Raw genomic sequence first — 27127 nt, 5'->3', positions numbered from 1 at the left:
AATTTTATCCCCCCTCTTCAGACTTGCCTCAAATGCTTAAGTTTTAGATATAAGCTAAAAACTGCATTTTACCCCCATGTTCTATTTTTAGCCATGGCAACCATCTTGGTTGATGGCTGCCAGGGGGGTCATTTGATACATTCATTTAATTAGATACCCTAAGGATGATTTAGACCAATTTTGTTTTAATTTGATACTGTAGTTTCAGAGAAGAATATTTTTGTAAAATTTTAAACTTGGAACTTTCATTATCTAACTACATCGAGTCAATTTGAAAATCATGAAATTAAATTACATCGAAGTAGCCTAGAAGGAGCAAACTCCAAACAGAGTCTCTGCAAAAACAAGTTGGTTTACAGTATTGGTTAACATTCCTTTTAGGAGGAATGCAGCATATTCAATTATGGTCACGCAATTAAAAAAAGCAAACAACTAATTTTACATAGTAATTTCAATGATTTATTTAAGATTTTTACTAGTGCTTATTAACATACAGCTTTGGTTTTTCTGCAAAATCATTAAAAACTCAATGTTTGGGCCACTAATTTAAAAATTATGGACAGATTTTTTTCAACTTTTCATGTGACATTCTTATGTAAAATAAATCAGAATTTAACAAGTCTGTAGCTAAAGCTGAAAAAACTAATAAAGCAAAAAAACATGAAAAACTTTATCAAATGTTTTGATGTCAATGAGAGTCTAGTATGTGACAGATCATGCTTAAATGATGAAACTTGAATTTCCCATTCCTTATATAAATGTGATAATATGTATATGTAATAAAGACAAATATGATGATTGTACTTTTATGTGTGGATATAGAGTTAAAATATGACAATTGACAGTACTGTGGATTCATTGTTTTTTGAGGCTACTGATTTACGTGGATTAAGAAAAAATTGTATTTTCTGGAATATTTGATTCATAACTTTTCCAAAGTTTGCTTTCAAGAATTATACTTCATATACCATTAAAATCTGTGGTTTAAAAATCCACAAAATGTGTACCCCACAAATAAAAATAGATGCACAGTACATTTTTGTTGCAAATAGAATGAAATTCAAAACAGTGTGGCTGTGGCCATTGATTGACACATTAAATTCATCCATTGACTGGGACAATTTACGTGAACGTTTGCCTGTAACGACCACTGTTCATGACGTACCTACGATAGACATTTAAACTGTGGGGTCACCAAAGGTTTCTTAACGCCTTTAATTATAAAATAATTCGAAAAATAAATCAGGAATAACCTTTATGTTTTGATTTATATAATTAATATAAATCAATAGTGAGCAATGGTCGTTACATACAAACGTTCACCTAAATTGTCCCAGTCAATGGATGAATTTAATGTGTCAATCAATGGCCACAGCCACACTGTTTTGAATTTCATTCTAATTTTTCTGTTTTCTATACAACCAAGAAGTATAATGTAAACAATATGCAAACCTACAATTAAGTTAAATGAGTCTTCACATTTTATAATTTTTGCATTATTTTCAGTACATATACAATATGTACTTTATCTTTTTTCCAATCACCAGTAACACGCATTTTTTTAAAATAAACGTAGTCGTTAGTTAGAGTTAAATTTTTGCAGATTTTTCCATTCTGCTATGTCTCTGATAAATATAACTATTTATCTGTTCACTATAAAATGTGCAAAAATTTCACCCCCTCAGTCTCATAAAAACTTTATGTATTAACAAAAATATACAATAACATCTACATTATTTACATAATGTAACCATGGTAACAATGTAAAAATCTGTCAGGCTAAAGGAGGAAGACCAGCTTTCTCTCTACATTTCTGAATGAGTGCTCGTTTCATAAACTGCTGTCTTGATAACTCTCGTACTTGCTGAAAAATAAAACATTCTTATTCTAAAAAATAGTTCAAAAATTTCTACTGTGAATTTTGTTTGATTGAGTGAATGATGGTTCTTTAACCTCGAATGAGAAATATTACATGCACATTCAGGTTGATAACATATAAATGTCATGTAAATATTAGTTTTAGTTTAAACATATTTATTTAAATGTTTAAACTAAATATGGTTAAATTCTAGTCCACACGGTCAAAACACAAATTATGACACCAAGAAGATGAATCTTTGCTCTATTCCTCCCTACTACTGCTTAGATAGCAAAATATCAACAAATACCAATCATTAAGCTTCACCCAGTTTAACCTCCCACATAACAGACAAGACACCACTGAGGCCATTTATCTTACAATGAAAGACTATTTTGTTTGCCTGATGCTTTATTTCTTAAAACAGTTGTAGCAATATAAAAAACATATCTTTGACTATTCAGTGTTCTCCCCAGAAATTTTGGATAGCATCACATTTTGCGTAAAAAAAACAAAACTGTATTTTGTTTAATGTCATTTGTTGCGTCGCGTTGATGCTCTATTTCCTTTATATGTTTTAGTTTATATTGTTCAATTCATAACTGAGAATACAATTAAACTATAACCACAAAAACAGTTGTTTCAGTTTATGTTTTCTTTATTCATTTATAGTTACAGAATTATTTTTTTCCTTTTGTGCCAAACAAAAATAAATATGTGGTTTCAGTTACCCAACAATAAGTCAAATGAATGAATGGTTCATTATAGTGCAACTTGTATATATACAAAACTCAATATCTAGTACACAAAATTAACTTTTTTTTATATTATATTAAGTAAACATAAAGTAGCAAAAGTAGCAAAAAAAAAAAATCAATTTAAAAACTTTTTTTATCATGTTTATGAAATTCATTGTTTCATGGCACTCAATGAATTAGTCCCAGTTGTTTCTTATCTTTACATCAAAATGATATGTATTTTTAACAAAGTTATCAAACAAATAGTCTGTTAATGCGTAGTTTTCTCTCTTGGTATATTTTTTCTGTCTACTGTCCATCTGTTGTCATTATCGTGAAAATTGGATTTTTAGTCATATCTGGTCCGGTTCCTATCCGTAGTTTACACAAAAATGTGCAATGGCGGCCGCAGAAAATTACAAAAATGAGTTCGAGAATAAACATTGTTTGACAAGATATTGTGAATGAATAAGACGCTTTTAATGCATTAAGTGGATTAAACATAAACTTAAGCCAATTATGATAACTTTTTAAAGAAGTATTAAACTTATTTTAGCTCTAAACCAAAATTCTCGCTCTCGTATTACCGGAAGAGAAAAAAAGTAATTTTTGGAGAGTTGCTCAAATAAACGATCTTTTAAAAAAAAATCGTTTCAATCTTTGAAATTTCGTAATACAAAACATAGATTTCGAATTGTTTTGTGATTGCATTTTTCCAGCTTGGGATATTCGCATCCAAACAGTTATCACCCTGAGGGCAATTAACACCTAGCTATTTAATCTCTTAATTGCCTTTAGTGTCCGACTTAAAAGGATTACAATTAAAGGCGATATAATTTTTATGATCATAATCGATAATAGATGAAAGTTCAAAATTGAGGACAAGTAAAATAGCATCTTCAAAATAATTATAGCGTCGCAGGAATAATTATAGCGTCGCGGTAATTATTATAGCATCACGGTGAAAAAATATAGCGTCGCGGTACCAAAACGGCCTGGGGAGAAAGAACACTGTATTGACATAGAATACCACTAACAACATGTTTAAATACACCTATGAGTAATGTATAGACCTGTAGCAGTTTAGCAATAATTGCATCTATTTGTACACAATTTATCAGGTAATTTTTTTCCAGTTTTCCAAACTCCAAATAACAATAAAAATGTCTTTTAAAATTTTTTTTTTGCTCTTACAAATTTTAATATCCTTGAATCAATCTGAAGAAATGCCTTTATATTCCTAACCTGAAATAAATTATTCTGTATTGAATAAGAACACGTTGAAAGACATTGGATGAAGAATATACTAGTGATTTTAATCCTGCAGTGTGGTGGAAGATCATGGTTCATCATATACAGCACTCAACAAGATTAAAATTATCAACAGACAGTCAGACCAAAAGCTACAAACATACCTTTAAAAACACATCTGGCTCTAACACATTTTTTCTAAGAGCTTCACCTAAGTAATATATAGCATCTTCAATAGCTTGTTCTTCTGCAAATGAGTTCAATAATCTATAAAAAAGAAACAAATATAACTTGTAAAACTGTACGAACTGATCATGACATGACAGCTGTTTACTTTAAGGTTGCCATGGTTGCTTCTCCGTTTCTCTGTTTCAAGATAACAAGCTTTCTAAAAGACTATTATAAATTGATAGTATATAAACTAAAATAGCAGAAAAAATAAAGGTCTTTGTGCTTGTTTTTTTTTTAATAAGCCATTGAAAATTTTACAGACTGTTTCTCTCTAGATTATTCATATACTTAACGAAACTTTCGAAACCTATTAAAAAATTATAAGGATAATACAGGATAAATTTTAAAAAATGACTTTTTAGACAAAATACAATTAAAATTAGGAAAAGTAAAGGAATAATTAGCAGGACAAATTTTTATTCGCACTAAAAACATGGATAAAACTAGAGGATTCCAAATATCAGACAAAAGTCATAAACAAGAATAGAAAACACCCTTAAAATGTTTGTTTTTTTTGCAAGAATCAGAAATGTAACACTGTAAGGAAATCTGATTTCTTGTTGACAACACCACTTGCTCTTTTGCAGTATTGGTCATTTGGTAAATCATTTGTTCTGAGACCAAGAAACTTACTTATACCATAAACATATAGTTGGAAGAGACAAAAACTAAGATAACTACTGCAAGACATATGAATAAATGTGGCAAAATAAAACCTGATTTTTTGAGATATCAACCCTCCCCCTTCTTAATCTTGATGTCGAAAAGCAAGACTCACTTATATAACATACAATCAAAATAAGTACAGAACAGCATTATATCAATTAAATATTGAAATTATACCAAATGAAAGAGCGTATCAATTTACAGTACTTATTTTACCCTCTGAATTTCAGTTACTGTATGTAATGTGATTTCCATGGACTGGAGTGACTTCTTTAAATAATGGGAAAACATTCCTAAAAAATATTGTTTTACCAGTGGCGGATCCAGAAATTTTCATAAGTGGGGGCCCACTGACTGACCTAAGAGGGGGCCCGCTCCAGTCACGCTTCAATGATTCCCTATATAAGCAACCAATTTTTTTCCCAAAAATCTGCCTCTGATTACCAAATTTTCACTTATTAAGATAACTCTGTCAATCTAACCAAACATTTATTGACACCGACTTCATTGTCCAAACTTCATTGTCAATCAACAAAAAGATGAGATATAATGACATCATATCCAACAACTTACTGTCTATACAATGGTGTAGTAGTTATAACTGCTTCATCTATGTCCAGTTTATCTTGGTGTTCTACTTTTTGTAATGCCTCTTTTAGCTCTCTATCTTTATCCTTTAATAGTTTTATATTGCTTTCTATTTCTTCCTGTAAAACAAAAATTTTAATAGAAAATTAATTCTTGAAAAGAATAAGTTGATTTTTATTTTACCTATGTCAGACTTGAAAATTGGTAAGCATGCAGCATTTAGGAGTATGAGCAAAGCCTATTCAGCTAAGATTTAGAATAATGTGGACGACATTCATGCAGAACATTACCTTGTAACAAGCATGTTAAAAATCTGATTCAGTGTTTGATCAAGTACAATGCAGGGTGATATTCATATGACATTAACATCCTGAATATGCATTTAATTTGCCATTGGCAGTGAAATAGTCATACATCCATACATTACAGCAATGTTAATATTTAAGAAATAACCCTTAAAATACAATTACTGTGAAAGTACTTTAATTCGTGGGTATCAATTTTCATGGTTTGAGCAACATTTACATGTTCATGGGTTTTTAAATTCATAGATTTTAGTTATCGAAATAGAAAAATTAAAAATTAAATCCATTATTTCCCATACCTATGAGAGTTATGAGGATATAAAATGAACACTTCATCATAGCATATCAATACTGGAAATCTGACTTTCATCAATCAAAAATATTTGTTTATAGAATTTAAAGATCAAAAGGTTTTTAAAGATTGAATGGGTAGAGTGGGTTTGCCCTGTGACTACTATTATAGTATTTTCGGCTTTGGCAACATTCAATACATATTCTCTAGATCATATCAGTAGTCAACCTACATGGGGATCTTTCCATGTCTTGATTTGGACAGGGGTTGTTTTAATTCGATGGACACTTAAATTCGTGGATAAAGTCATCCACAAAAACCATGAAAATTGGTTCCCCACTTTCACAGTATCAGTTCTTAGGTTTAGTTTATTACACTAAAACATAATTCTTCAAACATTGATGTTAACACACCTAACAAAACTTACACATTTTTAGTCACTTACTTTTTCTTGTTCCAGATCTTTAAATATTTGTTCTAACTTGGTCTTTCCTGTGTTTAAATCTGACTGTGTCTTGTAAAGGACGTTCATTTCAGCCTATAAATACAAAGATAATTAAGTTATTGGTTGATGTAGTAAGTAGTTTTATATTATCATTCAACTAGACCTATTCCTATCATATAATTGACTATTTCATTCAGCGAACACTTATCAAAATCCTGAAAGTGTCACACTTTTATATTGAATAAAGTGTTTAGGCCCTAGCAAATAATAGACAACTTTTGAGGTCGATGCATTGCCGTCAAAAACTTTGGTTTTAGTGAACGTCACTTGTGCGTTTAAGGGCGTCGTCACTTCCCTTCCAATGTTGAGCGAGTGGTAGGAAAACTATAAAGCTATATTGCACGAATTTTTCAGCAAATTAAATTCTCATAATTGACAATCAGCACGGCTGTCATTAGGGAATTGTGATTAAGTACCTACTGAACAAATTTTATTTCTAGTTTATCCTGCACAATGACAATCACTAAGACGCTTGATGAACGTTTATAGTGCAGGGATACAGGCAATCCCCTCTATCTGGTAAATGACTTCACAAAGGCGTGTATAATTGACAAATTTTTTCCAGTTACGGATGAACTCGAAAGTGGTCTATTCTGATTAAATAAAAATGTACCAACATTTAAACACACTTAAGAAAAAGAATGAATACAGCACCATTTTGGAAAAAAATGATTGATAGATTATTTTTTTTATGTTTAAATTAGTTTAACTCAACTTTCAACAACACTGTCCATACATGTATCATGGGTGCGGGAATTTCTAGTAGCATTGAAGACCTATTAATGACCTTCTGCTGTTGTCTCTTTGGCACATTCCCCATTTCCATTCTCAATTTTATCATGACAGCCATTTTTATTGGTACAGAAAGCTGGAGTGCCCAGAAAGCACTTCTAACCTTCAGATGTAAAACTGTCAATTCAGGTCAATATTAAAAGCCTTACCATGTACATGGTCACATTTTCTTGAAAAATTTAAGATTTTATTTGCTTTGACATTGTAAGATTTTCTCCAATAACTTTCAAAACACAACATATTGGTCTTCAGCATGTGCATTTTCTGGTTTCCATAGAAACAAATTATACATTTTTTTTCAGTTATACAAGATACTTCACTTAAAAATAAATTATTAATAGAGTGCTGATATATTGACAGAAGAAGTTCTATTGTTATTGGAGCACTCAGTTCAGGCATACAAAGGTTTAATTACTTGAGCTTGTTCAAATATTTCTCTTAATCGTCTCTTCATTTTGTCTTCTACCGCTGATAGGAGAGACATCCTCAGATGTTCCTCTGTTACTGTCATATTACTTCCTGGACGATTGGCAGCAGTCGTGGCTGCAATAAATCATAATATGTTACATTAATGTAATACAAAAATCTCAACAAAAAACTCAACATATAATTTTTTTTATATGAACATGCTCATAATCAAAATTAAAACTGGTCTTTTCCTAAATTATGTTTTTCTCAGGTTTATTTTCCTTAAATTTAATAAAATTATCTGTATACCCTTTAAGCACAGACACAAAAAATTATATTTGAAATTTAAAAGAAAAGTTATTAGAATAGACCTTATTATTCTATTCTGAAAACAACTAATCAAAAAAAGGTTTCAAGCTTCACTGATAGAAATTTGTAATGCAGTGTTCTGATTTTAAAAGGCTGATAATTCTAGATCTTTCCTTCCAAATAATGGAATATATAAGATATGTCAACCCGAAGAAATTTCCTCAATGTACATTTCCAAGCCAAAATTTTATAATAATGCACAACTATACTACTGTCTAAGTTTTGTGTAAATCTATTTAGTTAATTAACTCAGTTCATGAAGATCATCAAATGTAAATAAAATTCAAATTACTTGATTCCGTCTGTACACTACCACTGTAAGGATAACCAGTACTGGCTGCTGGGTATCCTGGTGTAGAATTAGGATATCCTTGGGGTTGTTGTTGACCTGGATATCCACCAAATCCACTGTTATTACCATATCCTCCAGGAGCTTGCTGTTGGTTTGGATAGCTAGGATATCCTTGGAAACCTGAATTTGGATAACTCCCTGCTTGGCCACCACTTTGGCCACCTTGCTGAGGATAACCTGGTGAATATGGTTGGGGCATTGGAAATCCACCTGTAATTTAGGTTTAAACTTGATTTATTGAGTGTTGAAAAAATATGAAATGTTTTGAAAACCGATATATTTTAGCTAAAAGTCATTGTTTCAAATTCAGTAAAAAAAAATTTTTTTTTATTTCAGTTTATGTATTTGAATAATTAAAAATGCAGCATGTTCCTTAAGATATTTATTTAAGATTTGAATGCTATATTTAGCATGTCTAGTAATTTTGTAATTATTTTGGGGTGTTAAAGGATTGACCAATGCACATTTTGTATGAAGAGCACATTTAATGCTTTTAAACCCTGTAAAGAAGCATTCTATTTGTATTATCACTTCTATGCTATAACATTGAAATTTTAGTTTAATCAATCATTTTGGTTGTTTAAGTATGCATTGTTTTTTACCTTGTCACAAACAGCATATAAAGTTGCATTCTCTGCAGAAATGAAATAAACGTTTGGAATGCCTCAACGACTGAGGGGGTTTAACCAAATACTTTCCATGGAAATGAGATGTGCCAATGCTAATACAAATACAATGTAATTCAAACCTTGTGATGGATATGGTGGTTGTTGGGCTCCTCCTTGGTATGGAGGTGGTCTATTCTGGGAGTTTGCAGATCTAGAGAAAACAGGTGGTTCCTCACTGAACACTATTACTAAAATCTGTATCAGGCCCAATAAATCTGATTGTGGCTGCAAGTAAATTTAACATCATTATAATATACTGACAATTGATGAGTTCTACATGTACATGTATACTCAATGTCATTTTGGCTTGTTTAATTTTCATAAAATTTTGACAAATTGATTAACTTTGACATGTTGACAAAAATATAAAAATTTCAAGAAATTTGATCTTCACAATTTACAGAAATAATTTCATTGGATACTTAGCTGTTTGCAGTTTGACAAACGCTAATTTTGATCATTTAGAAGCTTAATTTCTCCTAAGTACTATTAGTATGTTAGGTAACTGCTTTACATGTAAGTACTCTGTACCCTTTTAAGGAGCAAAATTAAACATTTCATTCAAAATCAAAGAATATGAATCATCTTATCATACCATCCCTATTTAATGCCATATCATGAGATTGCTGACAATGCAATTTTTAATAAATAATCAATATTTCCAAGGGACATAATTCTTTTAAAACATAGTTGATTGGCACTGATTTCTGAACCAATTAAAGACATTGGTGATTGCTGATATAAGTTCGATGAAAATTGGGCAAGAATTAGAGACATAAGAGCACTATATATGCAATTTTCGATTCATTTAGTGTTTCCAAGGTGCATAACTCTTGAGTGGATCAACAGACAGACAGACAGACAGACGACAGATGCCAATTGTTTCTGTGTATTGAGCGGGAAACAAAAATACTTACATATCTCCAGTCTCTGAGATATGGTAAATCCACTTTACCATTGGCATCTACATTGGTTCCCTGTTTTATTTGCATGGTATTTGTAGGTTTAACGTAACACATAGGAGGGTTGTATGGATGAGTGTCCAGAATAAAGATACCTATTGGTATGTTGTAAATATTACCTGTAAAAAATCACATAAATAATTTATTTAAATGTTCACACATTCATGATATTACTTTCTAGAAGAAAGAAGTTTTCCCAAAAATACTTGTTGTTATCACCCATTAACCTTTGACATATATACAAATTTTCCTTACACACACTGGGTCATGTGGGCAACAAGATCTGAAAGCGCAGAGGGATTTGAATCCCAAAGAGCAACTAACGAAAATATTTGTAACTGTGTTTAAACAATTGAATAGCACTGATTTTCAAACTGCTAGACATTCCTATATAAACCTTCGATAACAATTTTACAATGCAATTCTATGTCAAATTTACATTTCCAAGGGCCATAGTTTCTTTGGAGGGCACTGATTTTTTTCAAATCTTTTGTGATGTGCCTGCTACTTCTATGTCATCTGCACTATGTTGAGGCGTTGGAATTAAATCTGTGTTCAAAGTACATTATAAAGCAATAAATAGTGATAAATATAATATGTATTACCTCTGTAATTAACAGGTATAGTACCATCTAGGTTTACTAGATCTTTTTGTGAACCATCATTAAATACTGAAATAAAAAGAAATATTTTGAGTTCTCTGTTTAGTGAAAAACAAAACCAAAAAAAGTCGCTTTAAACTAAAGATTTAGTAAATTTAAACTGAATTGAAATTTTTGACCTGCTACATGTATTTGAAACTGTCTTTTGTTAAATTTTGAAATTCAAAATATAGCTCTTGCAGTGATATAGCTTTTTTGTGCTTATGTGGTATAAAGCAATAAACCAATATGTTCTACATACATGACATACATATACCGGTACATAATCTCAATAAAAGAATAAAAGATTAGGCTCATAAGTTAAATAACACATATACTGTATTGCGGGTTATTACGCAGTGTGAAAATTTTCGCGGATAGAACAAAATCGCCAAATAAATTCCGCCAATTTAAAAGTGCACATGCAAATATATTGATAACAGTTTTGAATCTACCAAAATATTTTGTATACTAACTTTATTCAATGAAAATTGTGAAATCTCATACCCGCGATGATGTACGGCATGTACGGTAATATACTTACTGAATGGCCCATGAGTTGGTCTCAAGTCTTTATATTGTGAAAATACACCTAGTATATCTTTCTTTGCTATGTCTGCATACTTGTACTGAAAAAGTAGTAGATGAAACTGAATAATATCAAAATCACACTACAATGTATGCAAAAAAAGAACAAAAATTAACAATTTCTTAAGCTTTTTGTGTATTCATGGTATTTGCAACAAAGAGGCAGTCTTCGCGCTGAACAGCAGCCCAGGCAGCCCAGGCTTGTAAATCATATCTACAGGCCAACAGAATCTAACTAAAAAATTTCAAAAATTGAGCACCGGGCCTGTAGATTTAACAGTTCATCGTGAAGACTGCAAAGAGGTTGAAAATGATAAAAAAATAAACAGTTTCTTCAAATTAGCCCTCACATGTGATTGCCAACTAGGCAACTTATATAATTATTTATTATAATTAGTCAAATGGATATTATGGTAATACATGTATCGAAAAAATGCTCTAATATTGCTTACTGGCTTCAGTTGGCAATCATGGTCCTACTAGCTAATACTACTTAACCTCTGCTGGTACAATGTATTCCCCTTCTGAAATAATTTGTTAAACCACCAAATGGAGGCTTGCATTGTTTTAATAACGCATGGAAGATATGGAAGGTCAAGGGATTAATCCTTTACCAAGCAAACCAAAGAAATAAAAAAATAGTAGTTGCTGCTTCTGAACCAAAACATATGGCCGTGGCAGCCGCAATTATATGTAGGAGTGAGACATAGACTGGATGGATGGCTTGAGGCATAAACATGATAAAGATTATTATACTGTATGAGTGAGAGGAAATTTTAGTGTTTTGATTACAGTACATTTGTACATGTATCATGTAAAATTTACAATTCCTTGTTTGAATTGTTTTATGGCTTTTTATAGCAGACTACTACGTATGGGCGATGCTCATTGTTGAAGGCCCTACATGTATGGTGGCCTACAGTCGTTTGTTTCTGTCTAATTTGATCTCTTGTGAAGAGTTGTCTCTTTGACAATCATACCATCCTACTTATTTTCATATTCCTGCCCAGTATCATGTCTGTTTGCACATCTCATATATTTTACTAGGGTTTGTTCACCCAGGACATACATGACATATAGCCTCTCTTTTACAGCCTAGTTTTTAAAAATACAAACAAGCATGCATGTTGAAGGCTGTAATGTTGACTACAATTTCTTACATCTAATTCAATGGAACTGTTGTCGACAGTTGTCTCAGTGGTAATCATAATCATATCACATCTCCCTATATGTACTTATTTTAAAGTTAAAATTGTGGGTTTACATTTGTAAGTACATTTTACACACCTCACAGTGACTTTGAGATGAAGAGTAGCAATAAAAGCACTGTTTTTTGCTTTTGTCTGTTTTTTTAGATGTGCATGTCATTTCATGTTCTGATTTTGTTTTTGGATAAATACTATATACTTTGATTTTTGTCGAGCCTTCGACTTTAGTCGAAAAAGCGAGACTAAGAGATCCTACATTCCGTCGTCGTCGGCGTCAGCGGCGGCCACAAATATTCACTCTGTGGTTAAAGTTTTTGAAATTTTAATAACTTTCTTAAACTATACTGAATTTCTACCAAACTTGGACAGAAGCTTGTTTATGATCATTAGAAAGTATCCAGAAGTAAATTTTGTAAAAATAAAATTCCATTTTTTTCGTATTTTACTTATAAATGGACTTAGTTTTTCTGCGAGGAAACATTACATTCACTCTGTGGTTAAAGTTTTTAAAATTTTCATAACTTTCATAAACTATCCTTGATTTGTACCAAATTTGGACAGAAGCTTGTTTATGATTATAAGATAGTATCAAGAAGAAAATTTTGTAAAAATAAATTTCCACTTTTCCGTATTTTACTTATAAATGAACTTAGTTTTTTTGCCAGAAACAAAACATTCACTCTGTGGTTTAAGTTTTTAATTTTTTTTTAATGTTCTTAATTAATAAACTATCCTTGATTTCTACCAAACTTAAACAAAAGCTTGTTTCTGATCATAAGATATTATTCAGAAGTAAATTTTGTAAAAAAAAAATTCACTTTTTCCGTATTTTACTTATAAATGGACTTGGAAGCTTCTTTCAATCAAAAGACAGTATCGAGAGGGAAATTTTTATTGATGTTTTTCCTCATTTTTGTTGAGTCTGCGATTAACAGCAAAAGTAGGCGAGACACTGGGTTCCGTGGAACCCTTACAAATTTTTTATATAAGTGAATGGGTGACAGCCATCAAAAAAGTACCTTCACATGTACAATGTCAGCATGGTCAAGAGGCAGATTTAGAAGGTTTATAGGGGCCTGGGCCCCCTTTGACAGTTTGAGGGGAAAATTTGGTTGATTATATACATTGTAGGAAATCACTGAAGCACGACTAGAGTGGGCCTCCTCTTAGGTAGTCAGTGGGCCCCCTTATGGAGGGGGCAATAAACTATGTACTGTCTTTTCACCACTTATCACCATGGCCAGCAAGATTTCCCGTAGAATTTAGATGTCATATAGTCATGAGTATAAGTATTAGTAGAAAATATCTGATGCCACAATGGACAAGTGATTGTTGTATGATGTCAAAAGTTCAAGCAGGAAAAATTTTGTAGTCGAGCAGGACAAATTTCCAAATACATGTAGTGATAACATGTCAGCAATACACCTCATCCTTATTCCCAGCTCAGCCGCTTGAACTTTTGAAGTCATACAACAATCACTTTTCCATTGTGACGTCAGATATATTGTTATATGACGTCAACATTTTACAGGAACATGTGTGATATCCAGTAATGGCGGACAAACAGCGATAAGGTGCATGTCACACCTCATTGTCCTCAAGCACCTGTCTCATATGATATATATTTAATGAAATATTTCATACCTTACTAAGGTAAGATTTTAGCATCTGTTCATTACTCCCCATTATTTCTCAAATAGATCTGTCAAAATCTGAACTTTGTTTAAAGAGCTTTTGTTGAACTGTATATCCGTTTGATGTTGGCCAACAGTGTTCTGCAGGTAAACGTGTGTTTTCATCTTAAACAGTATAAAAATGCCATTTTCACCTGTATAGATCGTTTGTTTTTTACTTAAATAAGACTTTTGAGGGGGGAGTTACAGAAACACACACAATAAGCAGAAATTAAATGATTTTTCTTCGATTAAAGATTCGTCAACTGTCAGAAGATGATGACTCAATCAAATTTATGTTTTGATTGCTAACGAAAATACCGTTTATATTAAACGCATTGCAGATGTTATTTTCCTGTAATATCTATAATTAGCTACAGAGGGGATTCCAGATTTATGTAAAAACCCAAAATGTAAATTAAATGTTCGCCCTAATTCTTATTTTTTTAATTTTAAGTGCTATGAAAAAAAAAAACGAGAAATGTATTTGATTATTGAATTAAGCTGCCAGTAAAAAGATTAAATTGTTTATTAAATAAAACTCATCTTACATTGGGGTACGTTATACATTTTTAGAATAAAATTTTTCGGTCATAGGATTGATCACTGGTGCAATCTTTCTCTTCCGGTAGCCAACATGAAGTATGTTGAATTATAGTAATCCTACATAAATCGTACAGAATCTCTGTGATTAGCGGGCATCTAAAGTTTATTTCACCCATCATGAAAGCTTTTACCGATTCTAACTCTCTCAAATTATATTTTATCTAAAATAATGTCAGAAAAGCAAATATATATGACTATTTTCATGACTTCATAACACAAGTTATCATCGAATTCCTCTGAATTGATGTGCTGTATTTCCATTCTAATCATTAGTGACATTATAATTCGAATTCGAAGAACTTGTGAGGCATAGAGATGCATAGTATTATTGATCCATAAACATTTTATGAAGCAAAAAGATGTACTATGTACTATAAAAAGATGTACTATGTGTCTGATGCATCTAATGCATCAGTCACATGATAGTATAAAGTTTATAACTATTAAACTTAAAATAAAATATTCACTAACAATTGCACTGAATGGTATACAAGTACAGTTCAAATACTTTGCATGGTAGTACACACATTTTTCACTTAAACAATATTATATATAATAGTATGGCACTGGCTACGGTTACATGGAAATGTAACAATAATAAAAATATTATTGTTACATTGGAGACTAAATGCCGGAATGCATGGTTGGGTAAGGATCTGTTTAATTACGAATGTAACAATAATTATTAAGGCTACGGTTACATAGCGTTATTGTTACATGAAAAACAGCATTGTACGATGGGACTAGTAATATGTACTAGATAATAAAAAATGAAGACATTTATTTTATATTTGCAATACATACATTTATTACATACAATTTATTTACTGTAATTTTTTTTATTTACAATGACAATTTCTACAAATCAAGTAAGTGGTTTTTAAAGTCCGACACATTTTTGATGAACGAAATTGCGTCTTCCACGGTTACGTGTACATAAAGAAAATCTTAGTATTTAAGTTACAGTTAGCAAACTTTGCTTTTGATGTATCAATTTGGGTCAAGTTGTTCAGCTGTATGAAATTTATGTCTTGATTTTGTTTAAGTTTCGCCGGTTTAAAACGCATCGCAATTTTTTAAAGTGTTTCACCCTAAACAAAATTGGTTCAAAGTATAATGACAGTAATAAGAGTAGGTGTGCAGTTAAATACTTTAAAAAAGAAAAACCATTGAACTATATGTTTCGCCTTTGACACTCCTAATCTTGAGTAGTATCTTTAAGAACATCAAAAACATTAATACGTAAAACTATTCAAGTTAAACACAATTTAATTGTTGAATAATAATATTTAATATTTATCAGTATTACAAGTATTGTTTAGTACATATGAAAGAATGAAGCAAACCAACTATAGAAGATTTAAGTTTAATAAATCTAGCGTACATTGCTGTTTTTCATGTAACAATAACGTAATGTAACCGTAGCCTCAATAATTATTGTTACATTCGTAATTAATCGGTTCCTCAACCAACTTTGCATTCCGGTAATTAGTCTCCAATGTAACAATAATATTTTTATTATTGTTACATTTCCATGTAACCGTAGCCAGTGCCTAATAGTATTAGAAATGTATTTTGTTGTTCGAACTTCTACATATGTTGCCTTAATAGTGCTATTATTAACACACTGTATAATGCATACCAGTCGACTGCCATATATTCCCGCCCCAAAACATTTGTGAAATGCACCCCTGTGCACAGATGTGCACTACATACTTTAAATGACTTTCCCATTTGTGCTCTTTCCCCTTAAAGTTCCTATGTCAAAATGTAATTACATGACAGTGAGAGCAGATGGTTCTATGATATTGTTTAAATCAATTGACCTTTTGTCAACTGATCATGATAAAACACTTGTATTACATGTAACTTTTTTACAATAACGTTCACGTTTTGTGTGCACATGATACAGTGATGTGCCTGCAAGAGTAGTATGTTTAAAAAATATGGTATTTAATTTCAAGTATGACACAGGATTGGCTGATATTTGTTAAGCGTAACACGTGAAAAAAAATTAATTTCATGTGACACAAAGTCAGGTGGGACACTCGAAATTACATGCACTATTATGGCAATGAGAAGCGGGATACAGGATTCTGTTAAAACAATAAGCGATATGAAGCAATATTCTTTTGATATAAGTTATGTCTATAAATAAAAAAATAAAAAATAAATAGATGTCCAACATGAACCAACAACAATGTACATACATGTATATATGGCACTTACTTCACATGATGATTTATAAAGTATCACATTGTTAAGAGTATTAAATGAAACAATATTTTATCTTTGCAGGGTCGAACTTTGTGCATTTAGCGGCTATAAGATATACCCAGGCCATGGGAAAAGATTGGTCAAAATTGACTGCAGGGTAAGTACAAACTTTAAAGATACCAATTTTAAAGTTCAATGTAGGAAGAAAAAAAAAATTAATTCACAAAGTTTTTTCACTGACCCCCACCCCCTCTTAACTTAATTTGGGAAAAATTGATTTACCAATAGGGATATATGTAAAAATCGATTTTAGATATACAAAACTTGCAGAATTTTAAATATTTTAATTTAAATTCAATTTTTTTGGCTGATAATTGTATCAAATGTTTATGAAGCAACTGAAATGGACTGAAGCACACATTTGTCATCATTTTGATTGAAGATTCTTGGAAAAAAAAAGTATAGATTCAATGAAAGATACCTAAGGGATACATTTTATTTTAACTCAAAATGATGATATAATGACGGAAAAAAATGTACAAAACACAACATAAAACTTTTAAGACTGAGCAACATGAAACCACACCATCCAAAAAAGGCGTTCACTTCAGATCCTGTTCCACATATGGAATCTGTTGTTGGTCATGTTAGTACAATTTTGATAGTAGACTCGTCTCATTTGAGGATGTTTAAGCTAATCTATTACAACCTTTTGTTATGCTTTTTAAAATGCATATGAAAGCAATATTCTCACTAATCTCAAGATATAAAGGTATTCCTATCATAATAATACTTTTACATTGTATGTCGAATGTTTCTGATCAGTTGGATGTTTATAACTATCTACATATAAGTTTTTGACTGCACACATTTCTGGAATTATATGTTCATTTTGTAGCTAATTTAACTGAAATAATCATAGATTTCTTTTTTATTTCATACAGGTTTTTAACTTTGTCAGTAGTAAAACCGAGGCAAACCACTCCATGAAAAGAAACCCTCGTAACATTAACTGGACCGTTTTGTACCGTAGGAAACACAAAAAAGGTTTGATGGAAGAAGTTGCAAAGAAAAGGACCCGTAGGACACAAAAATTTGCCAGAGCCATCACTGGAGCAACTTTAACAGACATTATGGCTAAAAGAAACCAAAAGCCAGAAGTCCGTAAAGCACAAAGAGAACAAGCCATCAGGTTAGTTACGGATTGAAATATCTCTTTATACTAGGATTGAAAACAAAGGGGAAAAAATTGTTTTTATCTTCAATTACACGCATACTGTATAAAATTGAGAAAGGAAATGGGGAATGTGTCAAAGCGACAACAACCCAACCATAGAGCAGACAACAGCCGGAGGCCACCAATGGGTCTTCAATGTAGCGAGAAACTCCCGCACCCGTAGGTGTCCTTCAGCTGGACCCTTAAAAAAATATGTATATTATGTGCAGGCATGTCATTGGCCTGTTTTATTCATGAAAGGGTTTAATTTATGTAAAAAACAAATATGGTGGATAGTTTGCAACATACCAAATTTCCTTATTGTTATACGGTAAAGAAAATCAGCGGGAATTTTTCTGTCAAAGTTTGACTTCCAACAAATGAATTATTTTAGATAGGTTTTCGAGAGTTTGAATGTAGTTTGTAAGCCTTGTTTTATTTCTTTTCACAGAGCTGCAAAAGAAAAAACAAAGGCAAAGGATGCCCAAAAGAAACAACAGAAGGTAAGGTCATGCTTGTATCCATTGATCCAGAATTTCCTAGATGCCCTGTCATTATAATATTATGAATTTTGTACCTACCTGTTTGATGCAATCTTTCCAACATTAAGATAGATTCTTATGATTATTTGTTATGCCTTTTAACCCTTTCACAAATAACTGCCAAGACGGAAGCTACTCTGAGACGATGGCTTCCCTGGCTACTATTACTCAAGTGGGAGATCTTCATAATAAATGTCAATAAAAACTTGTCTAGTTATTTGTGTCTTTATTTCATCAAGTTCATTCACTAACACCATGTTCAGTCTTTGTTCATGTATTGCAATAATTTTTTCTTCATAAACTATTTAAATTTTCAAATTTTCTGCATTATCTACATTGTAGGTGAAATTCTCAAAATTCTGCTCTTTTACCCAAAATCGTAATTTTTAACCCACATTATCAAAATTTGGAAAAATTTAATGGGCTGTACAAATTCCTTTCACTGAACGATGTCCATTCCAAGTGTTTTGTACATAAAACAAAATTTTATATCAAAAATGTATACTAGTTTGGCTTCAATTCTTCCATATTCTTTCAACAAAAATGTTCCCTCATTTCAAATTCTCATAAATTTCCTCTGATTTTGACATGGATACTCATTGCATTCATTCTGTTATTCATTTTATATTGGGATCAAGCGAGCAGAGAAAGTCTTTAAGTTCATAACCTTAAAAGATTTAGTAAATCCTAATTTTATTTGTGGTTCAATTTCATATAACAAAAAAATTATAGTCGTACAAATTAACAAAGGGTTTTGTCCAAAAAAAGTTTGCTCTTGGTTAATGTGTACAACAGAATCCATTATATGAAGAAGGGGAGGTGGGGATTTGTACAATGATATTATTTCAATTGTCCTTAGAGGTACTGGTTACTAAATACAATTCTAAAACCAAGATGATCTCTATTTATTCACCACATATAAATTAAAAAAATCTTGTTTAAAAATGCTCATATTACAGCTGTTTAAAATTCATGTTAATCTTCATTTACAGGCTGCAGCACCAAAAGTGAAAGGTGGCAAGATGGCAATGAAGTCCGCTCCAGCAGCAAAACCCCGTGTTGGTGGAAAACGATAATTTATATTAATATAGACATGTGGAGTACAATGTTTTTTGTTATTCATTCTAAAGTGTACGTCGTGCTAATAAGTGTTCATAATAAGTACATCAAGTTGTCAATACATGCAATATTGAAAAAGTATGAAAATGATAATTTTTGAATGGCTATCTCATACAGGAGATATTATGGTCCAACTTTGTAAGTCCAAAGGCTAGAGAATGCTTTGATAAGATTTCATGGAACTTGGATGAAATATTTCGTTCAAAAAAGAATTCATTTTGGTATTCCTGATAGTCTATTTGTCAATCAAGAGTTATGGGATTTAGAATGGTTGGATTTTTAGATAATTTTTCACCTTTTGTTGAAAAAAAGAAAATGTGATTTGATTGCCAATGAGATAAATATGCAACGAGTCCTAATGACTTTGCATTAACCAATTATATGTCAATGCACAGCAACAGCCATATCATTTTGTCAGCTATAAAATTCCAAGACAGTCCAAAATCAATCATTTGTGTAAGCTTTTTGATCAATTTTATTTACTTCAAACTTGACACAATTATTTTGAGAGATTAATGAAAGTATACTACCTCATGATTTTAAAAATCTAATTTACTTTCCAGAGTAAAATAGGATGTTATCTGCTTTGGTTGGGTTGTTTTCTATTTGATGTATTCCCCATTTCCATTCTCAATTTTATTGTTTTGTCAAATTTGAGACAATTTTAATACATCAAGGATATTCTCCTGCATTTTCACTGCATGGCCATTCTGATGTAATGCCTCAAACAATATTCAATTTCATTTACTGGTATGCAACATTTTCTTGTGCTCGCGTTGCAGTTGTCAGTCCCCTACTAACAAATTAGAAGTTGACTTAGGTTTGCACTCCGTTTATCTGTCTGGCAAATCAATTTTCCAGACTTTTCTCCGTGCATGAAGATATTCCCTATCTATTTTATGCCATGACAAGGTAAAGATCAAATTAGTATTTTGTGCCAATACAATAAATATTTAAATGGCATTTACAATGTAAGAACTACAGTTTGGTTCAATTTTGTCAAACATAATCCTAAGCTGAGAAACATTGCTGATGAATTATTATAGATAAAGGGAAACTTTAAATTGCCAAAATGACCAGCTGTCAAGTTCTACAAATAAGTCATTTTCAAAATCATCTACATTTTTATTGACGAATTTTACCAATTGTTTGCGTTTTTGCATTATATTTTATAGAATATCATAAAACTGAAATAGGCAAAAATTATCATCAAGATAGATCTGCAATTAAGACATTTTGGAGGAAATGTTCTTAGAACTCTGCATTGCAGCTATTACCCTCAAATGAGGAATTTATGCCTCTGCATTGGTGGAGGGGGCATTGAGTTTTACCTTTATTGGTATGTACAGACATCTGTATGTTCCAGAATTGGTTTCTATTTTATAACTAGTTTGTCTCGACCAAATTTTATGAATAACTTGTACATCATGCTTATTACCACAAGGGGTTTCAGTGGTCTTTAAGTAGTCGAGCTACTGTATCACTAGCCAGTCAACACTGAGAATGTGAGTTCAAATTCTGCTTGTGGCAGGTGCTCTTCAACTAATCTTATGGACTAGGATTGTCAGTATTCCTACTGAAGATTGCACTTCGTAAATACAGCTGTTTCTTAAATCATGTCTCTTATTGGGAAATATATTATATAAATAGATATTCGTTTTCTTGTCGAGCCTGTAACAAAAGTCACAGAAAGCTTGACAAAGGGATAGTGATTCTGCGGTGGCGTTGGCTAACTTCTTAAAAGCTTTATATTTTAGGTGGAAGACATGGCTTCATCATGTAACGAAGTTTCCCTCAGTCACATGTCCAATGTCCTTGACCTCATTTTCATGATTCAGTGACTACTTGAAAAAAAGTTGAGATTTTTATACGACCGCAAAAATTGAAAATTTTTGGTCGTATATTGGTATCACGTTGGCATCGTCGTCGTCCGAATACTTTTAGTTTTCACACTCTAACTTTAGTAAAAGTGAATAGAAATCTATGAAATTTTAACACAAGGTTTATGACCACAAAAGGAAGATTGGAATTGATTTTGGGAGTTTTGGTCCCAACATTTTAGGAATTAAGGGCCAAAAAGGGCCCAAATAAGCATTTTCTTGGTTTTCGCACTATAACTTTAGTTGAAGTTAATAGAAATCAATGAAATTTAAACACAAGGTTTATGACCACAAAAGGAAGGTTGGGATTGATTTGGGGGGTTGAGGTCCCAACAGTATAGGAAAAAGGAGCCCAAATAAGCATTATTCTTGGTTTTCGCACCATAACTTCAGTATAAGTGAATAGAAATCTATGAAATTTAAACACAAGGTTTATGACCATAAAAGGAAGGTTGGGTTTGATTTTGGGAGTTTTGGTCCCAACAGTTTAGGAATAAGGGGCCCAAAGGGTCCAAAATTGAACTTTGTTTGATTTCATCAAAAATTGAATAATTGGGGTTCTTTAAAATGCCAAATCTAACTGTGTATGTAGATTCTTAATTTTTGGTCCCATTTTTCAAATTGGTCTACATTAAAGTCCAAAGGGTCCAAAATTAAACTAAGTTTTATTTTAACAAAAATTGAATTCTTGGGCTTCTTTGATATGCTGAATCTAATATTGAATAATTGGGGTTCTTTGATTTGCCGAATCTAACTGTGTATGTAGATTTTTATTTTTTTTTGTCCCTTTTTATACGACCGCAAAATTTGAAAAATTTTTCATCGTATATTGCTATCACGTTGGCGTCAGCGTCGTCGTCGTCCGGCGTCCGAATACTTTTAGTTTTCGCACTCTAACTTTAGTAAAAGTGAATGGAAATCTATGAAATTTTAACACAAGGTTTATGACCACAAAAGGAAGGTTGGTATTGATTTTGGGAGTTTTGGTCCCAACATTTTAGAAATTAGGGGCCAAAAAGGGCCCAAATAAGCATTTTCTTGGTTTTCGCACTATAACTTTAGTTTAAGTGAATAGAAATCTATGAAATTTTGACACAAGGTTTATGACCACAAAAGGAAGGTTGGGATTGATTTTGGGGGTTTTGGTTCCAACAGTTTAGGAATTAAGGGCAAAAAAAGGGCCCAAATAAGCATTATTTTGGGTTTTCGCACAATAACTTTAGTATAAGTAAATAGAAATCAATAAAATTTTAGCACAAGGTTTATGACCACAAAAGGAAGGTTGGGATTGATTTTTGGAGTTGAGGTCACAACAGTTTATGAATTAGGGGCCAAAAAGGGGCCCTATTAAGCATTATTTTTGGTTTTTGCACCATAACTTTAGTATAAGTAAATAGAAATCTATGAAATTTAAACACAAGGTTTATGACCATAAAAGGAAGGTTGGGTTTGATTTTGGGAGTTTTGGTCCTAACAGTTTAGGAATAAGGGGCCCAAAGGGTCCAAAATTGAACTTTGTGTGATTTCATCAAAAATTGAATAATTGGGGTTCTTTGATATGCCGAATCTAACTATGTATGTAGATTCTTAATTTTTGGTCCCGTTTTCAAATTGGTCTACATTAAGGTCCAAAGGGTCCAAAATTAAACTTAGTTTGATTTTAACAAAAATTGAATCCTTGGGGTTCTTTGATATGCTGAATTTAAAAATGTACTTAGATTTTTAATTATTGGCCTAGTTTTCAAGTTGGTCCAAATGGGGGTCCAAAATTAAACTTTGTTTGATTTCTTCAAAAATTGAATAAATGGGTTCTTTGATATGCCAAATCTAACTGTGTATGTAGATTCTTAATTTTTGGTCCAGTTTTCAAATTGGTCTACATTAAGGTCCAAAGGGTCCAAATTAAACTAAGTTTGATTTTAACAAAAATTAAATATTTGGGCTTATTTGATATGCTTTATCTAAATATGTACTTTGATTTTTGATTATGGGCCCAGTTTTCAAGTTGGTCCAAATCAGGATTCCATATCAAGTATTGTGCAATAGCAAGAAATTTTCAATTGCACAGTATTGCACAATAGCAAGAAATATCTAATTGCACAATATTGTGCAATAGCAATTAATTTTCAATTGGAGTTATCTTTCTTTGTATAGAATAGTAGTTGATAATATATGTTGGAAATTGCCAGACATGACTATGATGTCATTTTCTATTTTTATTTGCCAATAACTTTATGTAAATAACTTCATTGGAAATTTGCCAATATAAAATGTTGCTGATGAAGCTTTTTTTCCTTATCTTATCTAAAATGTTTTAGATAATGTATGTTGGAAATTTGCCAGACATGACTATGATGTCATTTTCTATTTTTATTTGCCAATAACTTTATGTAAATAACTTCATTGGAAATTTGCCAATATAAAATGTTGCTGATGAAGTTTTTTTTATTGTTTTATACAATAAACAATGTATATTCACTTTTACTACCAACCAATCTTTACCATTCAGTGATAACAAGCACTTTATTTTACATTTTAATATTTTATGATGTATTTAAAAGAGTAGTTATTGTTGCAAACTCCATTAGAAATTTGAATTGATATCAGTTTTGGAAAAAGGGAAACGGGGATGTGAAAAAAGGGGGGGGGGGGTTAAATTTTTCTCATTTCAGATTTCTTCAAACATTTTTTTGAGAGGATTAATATTCAACAGCATAGTCAATTGCTCAAAGGCAAAAAAAACTTTTAAGTTCATTAGACCACATTCATTCTGTGTCAGAAACCTATGCTGTGTCAACTATTTAATTTTAGATTTAAATAAGAAGAAATCTTTAATTGATTTGTAAAATCTTGACATTTGTTTTGTGTAAAAAAAACCATGTAATGTCAAAAATTTGATCACAATCCAAATTCAGAGCTGTATCACGCTTGAATGTTTTGTCCATACTTGCCCCAACTGTTCAGGGTTCGACCTCTGCGGTCGTATAAAGCTGCGCCCTGCGGAGCACCTGGTTCTAATTGGTCTACATTAAGGTCCAAAGGGTCCAAAATTAAACTTAGTTTGATTTTAACAAAAATTGAATCCTTTGGGTTCTTTGATATGCTGAATCTAAAAATGTACTTAGATTTTTATACGACCGCAAAAATTCTAATTTTTTGGTCGTATATTGCTATCACGTTGGCGTCGTCGTCGTCGTCCGAATACTTTTAGTTTCCGCACTCTAACTTTAGTAAAAGTGAATAGAAATCAATGAAATTTTAACACAAGGTTTATGACCACAAAAGGAAGGTTGGGATTGATTTTGGGAGTTTTGGTTTAACAGTTTAGGAATTAAGGGCCAAAAAAGGGCCCAAATAAGCATTATTCTTGGTTTTCGCACAATAACTTTAGTATAAGTAAATAGAAATCAATGAAATTTTAACACAAGGTTTATGACCACAAAAGGAAGGTTGGGATTGATTTTTGGAGTTGAGGTCACAACAGTTTATGAATTAGGGGCCAAAAAGGGGCCCAAATAAGCATTATTTTTGGTTTTTGCACCATAACTTTAGTATAGGTACATAGAAATCTATGAAATTTAAATTTAAATATGAAATTTATGACCATAAAAGGAAGGTTGGGTTTGATTTTGGGAGTTTTGGTCCTAACAGTTTAGGAATAAGGGGCCCAAAGGGTCCAAAATTGAACTTTGTGTGATTTCATCAAAAATTGAATAATTGGGGTTCTTTGATATGCCGAATCTAACTATGTATGTAGATTCTTAATTTTTGGTCCCGTTTTCAAATTGGTCTACATTAAGGTCCAAAGGGTCCTAAATTAAACTTAGTTTGATTTTAACAAAAATTGAATCCTTGGGGTTCTTTGATATGCTGAATTTAAAAATGTACTTAGATTTTTAACCGGATTTTTGTGACAAAAATGTCGGTTATTGATTTGGGGATGCTCGGCGGGCGGCCGGGCGGTCGGGCAGTCGGGCGGTCGGGCGGGCGGCAATCAAATGTTGTCCGTGCATTAACTCATGAACCGTTGGGCCAAAGCTTTTAAAATTTTAATATGTTGTTACTGACAACTAAATGAAGGTCAAGTTCAATAATGGCGATTTTGACTTTTACCGTTCAGGAGTTATGGTTCTTGAAAGATTGAAAAATGGAGTTTTCAGTCGTGTCCGTGCATTTACGCATGAACTGTTCTACCAAAGCTTCCCAAATTTTAATATGTTGTTACTGATGACAAAATGGAGGTCAAGTTAAATAATGACGATTTTGACTTTTACCGTTCAGGAGTTATGGTTTTTGAAAGATTGAAAAATGGAGTTTCCAGTTGTGTCCGTGCATTTATGCATGAACTGTTCTATCAAAGCTTCCCAAATTTTAATATGTTGTAACTGATGACAAAATAGAAGTCAAGTTCAATAATGACGATTTTGACCTTTACCGTTCAGGAGTTATGGTTCTTGAAAGATTGAAAAATGGTGTTTCCAGTCGTGTCCGTGCATATTATCATGAACCATTCAACCAAAGCTTTTGAAATTTTTATATGTTGTTACTGATGACAAAATAGAGGTCAAGTTCAATAATGACGATTTTGACTTTTACCGTTCAGGCGTTATGGTTCTTGAAAGATTGTAAAATGGTGTTTCCATTCACGTTGTTGCATTTACTCATGAACCATTCAATCTAAGATTTCAAATTTTAATATGTTGATACTGATGACAAAATGGAGGCCAAATTTGATATTGACGATTTTCACTTTCACCATTCATCAGTAATGGTTCTTGTGATATTGCCAGGACACAAATAAATATTAATAAATCTGGTTTGCTGTCGTTGTGACAGCCTCTTGTTAATTATTGGCCTAGTTTTCAAGTTGGTCCAAATGGGGGTCCAAAATTAAACTTTGTTTGATTTCATCAAAAATTGAATAAGGTCCGAGATCACCATTGTCGTCCCTTGATTTTCGTTGTCCACAAATATAGTCCCTAGTGTTGAGGGTTGGTTACTTGCCATTAATTTTTATACCCTTTCCAAATTTATTTCTCCATGTTCAATGCCTCAAATTGCAAGGAGGGGGATGAAATTACACTGTAAAAAAATTTGGGTCCAGAATTTTAAAGGAAAGTAGTGATTTGGTCCAGCTGAAAAAGGTTGAAAATGAGCACTTCGGAAGCTGTCAAAAGATTTCAAGACGCCCTAAACATAAAATTGTCCATATTTTGAGTTAGAGGCGATGAAGTTTTCTATAAATTTGATATAATTTGTCCCAAAAGTAGTACAACACACTGTAAAAGTTTCTTTGAGAAAGCGCAGGTGGGATTTTTTTTATTTTCATTTATGTTCTAAAAGAAATGCACTACGAATTAATTGTGTTCTCGGACCATAAATGGGTTCTTTGATATGCCAAATCTAACTGTGTATGTAGATTCTTAATTTTTGGTCCAGTTTTCAAATTGGTC

At 31.9% G+C, this 27127-nt stretch overlaps 2 protein-coding genes across 4 annotated transcripts; one reads left to right on the top strand and one right to left on the bottom strand.

The window, feature by feature from the left end:
• Nucleotides 1–436: 436 nt before the first annotated feature.
• LOC139491434 (tumor susceptibility gene 101 protein-like) lies at nucleotides 437–14400 on the bottom strand. Its single transcript, XM_071279127.1, has 11 exons — nucleotides 14066–14400; nucleotides 11170–11254; nucleotides 10590–10655; nucleotides 9940–10103; nucleotides 9103–9247; nucleotides 8295–8564; nucleotides 7641–7768; nucleotides 6374–6466; nucleotides 5317–5450; nucleotides 4011–4113; nucleotides 437–1864 (listed from the first exon to the last, which is right to left on the bottom strand). Exons 1-11 carry the CDS (start codon nucleotides 14105–14107, stop codon nucleotides 1775–1777), a joined length of 1320 nt encoding a protein of 439 aa, XP_071135228.1. The 5' UTR covers nucleotides 14108–14400; the 3' UTR covers nucleotides 437–1774.
• Nucleotides 14401–14462: 62 nt separating this feature from the next.
• LOC139491435 (large ribosomal subunit protein eL24-like) lies at nucleotides 14463–19781 on the top strand. 3 transcript variants are annotated; one of them, XM_071279130.1, is made up of 5 exons: nucleotides 14463–14507; nucleotides 16999–17074; nucleotides 17862–18109; nucleotides 18585–18636; nucleotides 19668–19781. In XM_071279130.1, coding segments are annotated over exons 1-5 (462 nt in total). In that variant the 5' UTR covers nucleotides 14463–14505; the 3' UTR covers nucleotides 19752–19781. The 3 variants fall into 3 exon arrangements, with proteins under 3 accessions (XP_071135231.1, XP_071135230.1, XP_071135229.1); XM_071279129.1 differs by lacking the exon at nucleotides 14463–14507 and adding an exon at nucleotides 14673–14736; XM_071279128.1 differs by lacking the exon at nucleotides 14463–14507 and adding an exon at nucleotides 16867–16891.
• The last annotated feature ends 7346 nt before the right edge of the window (nucleotides 19782–27127 follow it).

This window comes from Mytilus edulis, chromosome 10, assembly GCF_963676685.1.
Source record: "Mytilus edulis chromosome 10, xbMytEdul2.2, whole genome shotgun sequence".
Lineage (NCBI taxonomy): Eukaryota > Metazoa > Mollusca > Bivalvia > Mytilida > Mytilidae > Mytilus > Mytilus edulis.
The sequence above is the reverse complement of the archived record's forward strand: the minus strand, read 5'-3'. Positions and strand labels throughout refer to the sequence as shown.

Coding starts and splice junctions, on each gene's coding strand:
- LOC139491435 (XM_071279128.1), top strand. Junction 18,110..18,584: donor CAAAGAGAACAAGCCATCAG/GTTAGTTACGGA, acceptor TTCTTTTCACAG/AGCTGCAAAAGAAAAAACAA. Junction 18,637..19,667: donor CCCAAAAGAAACAACAGAAG/GTAAGGTCATGC, acceptor CTTCATTTACAG/GCTGCAGCACCAAAAGTGAA.
- LOC139491434 (XM_071279127.1), bottom strand. CDS start 14,107: ATGGGGAGTAATGAACAGATGCTAAAATCTTACCTTAGTAAG. Junction 4,114..5,316: donor ACTACACCATTGTATAGACA/GTAAGTTGTTGG, acceptor TCTTTTTTATAG/ATTATTGAACTCATTTGCAG. Junction 1,865..4,010: donor AGCCAGATGTGTTTTTAAAG/GTATGTTTGTAG, acceptor TTTATTTTTCAG/CAAGTACGAGAGTTATCAAG.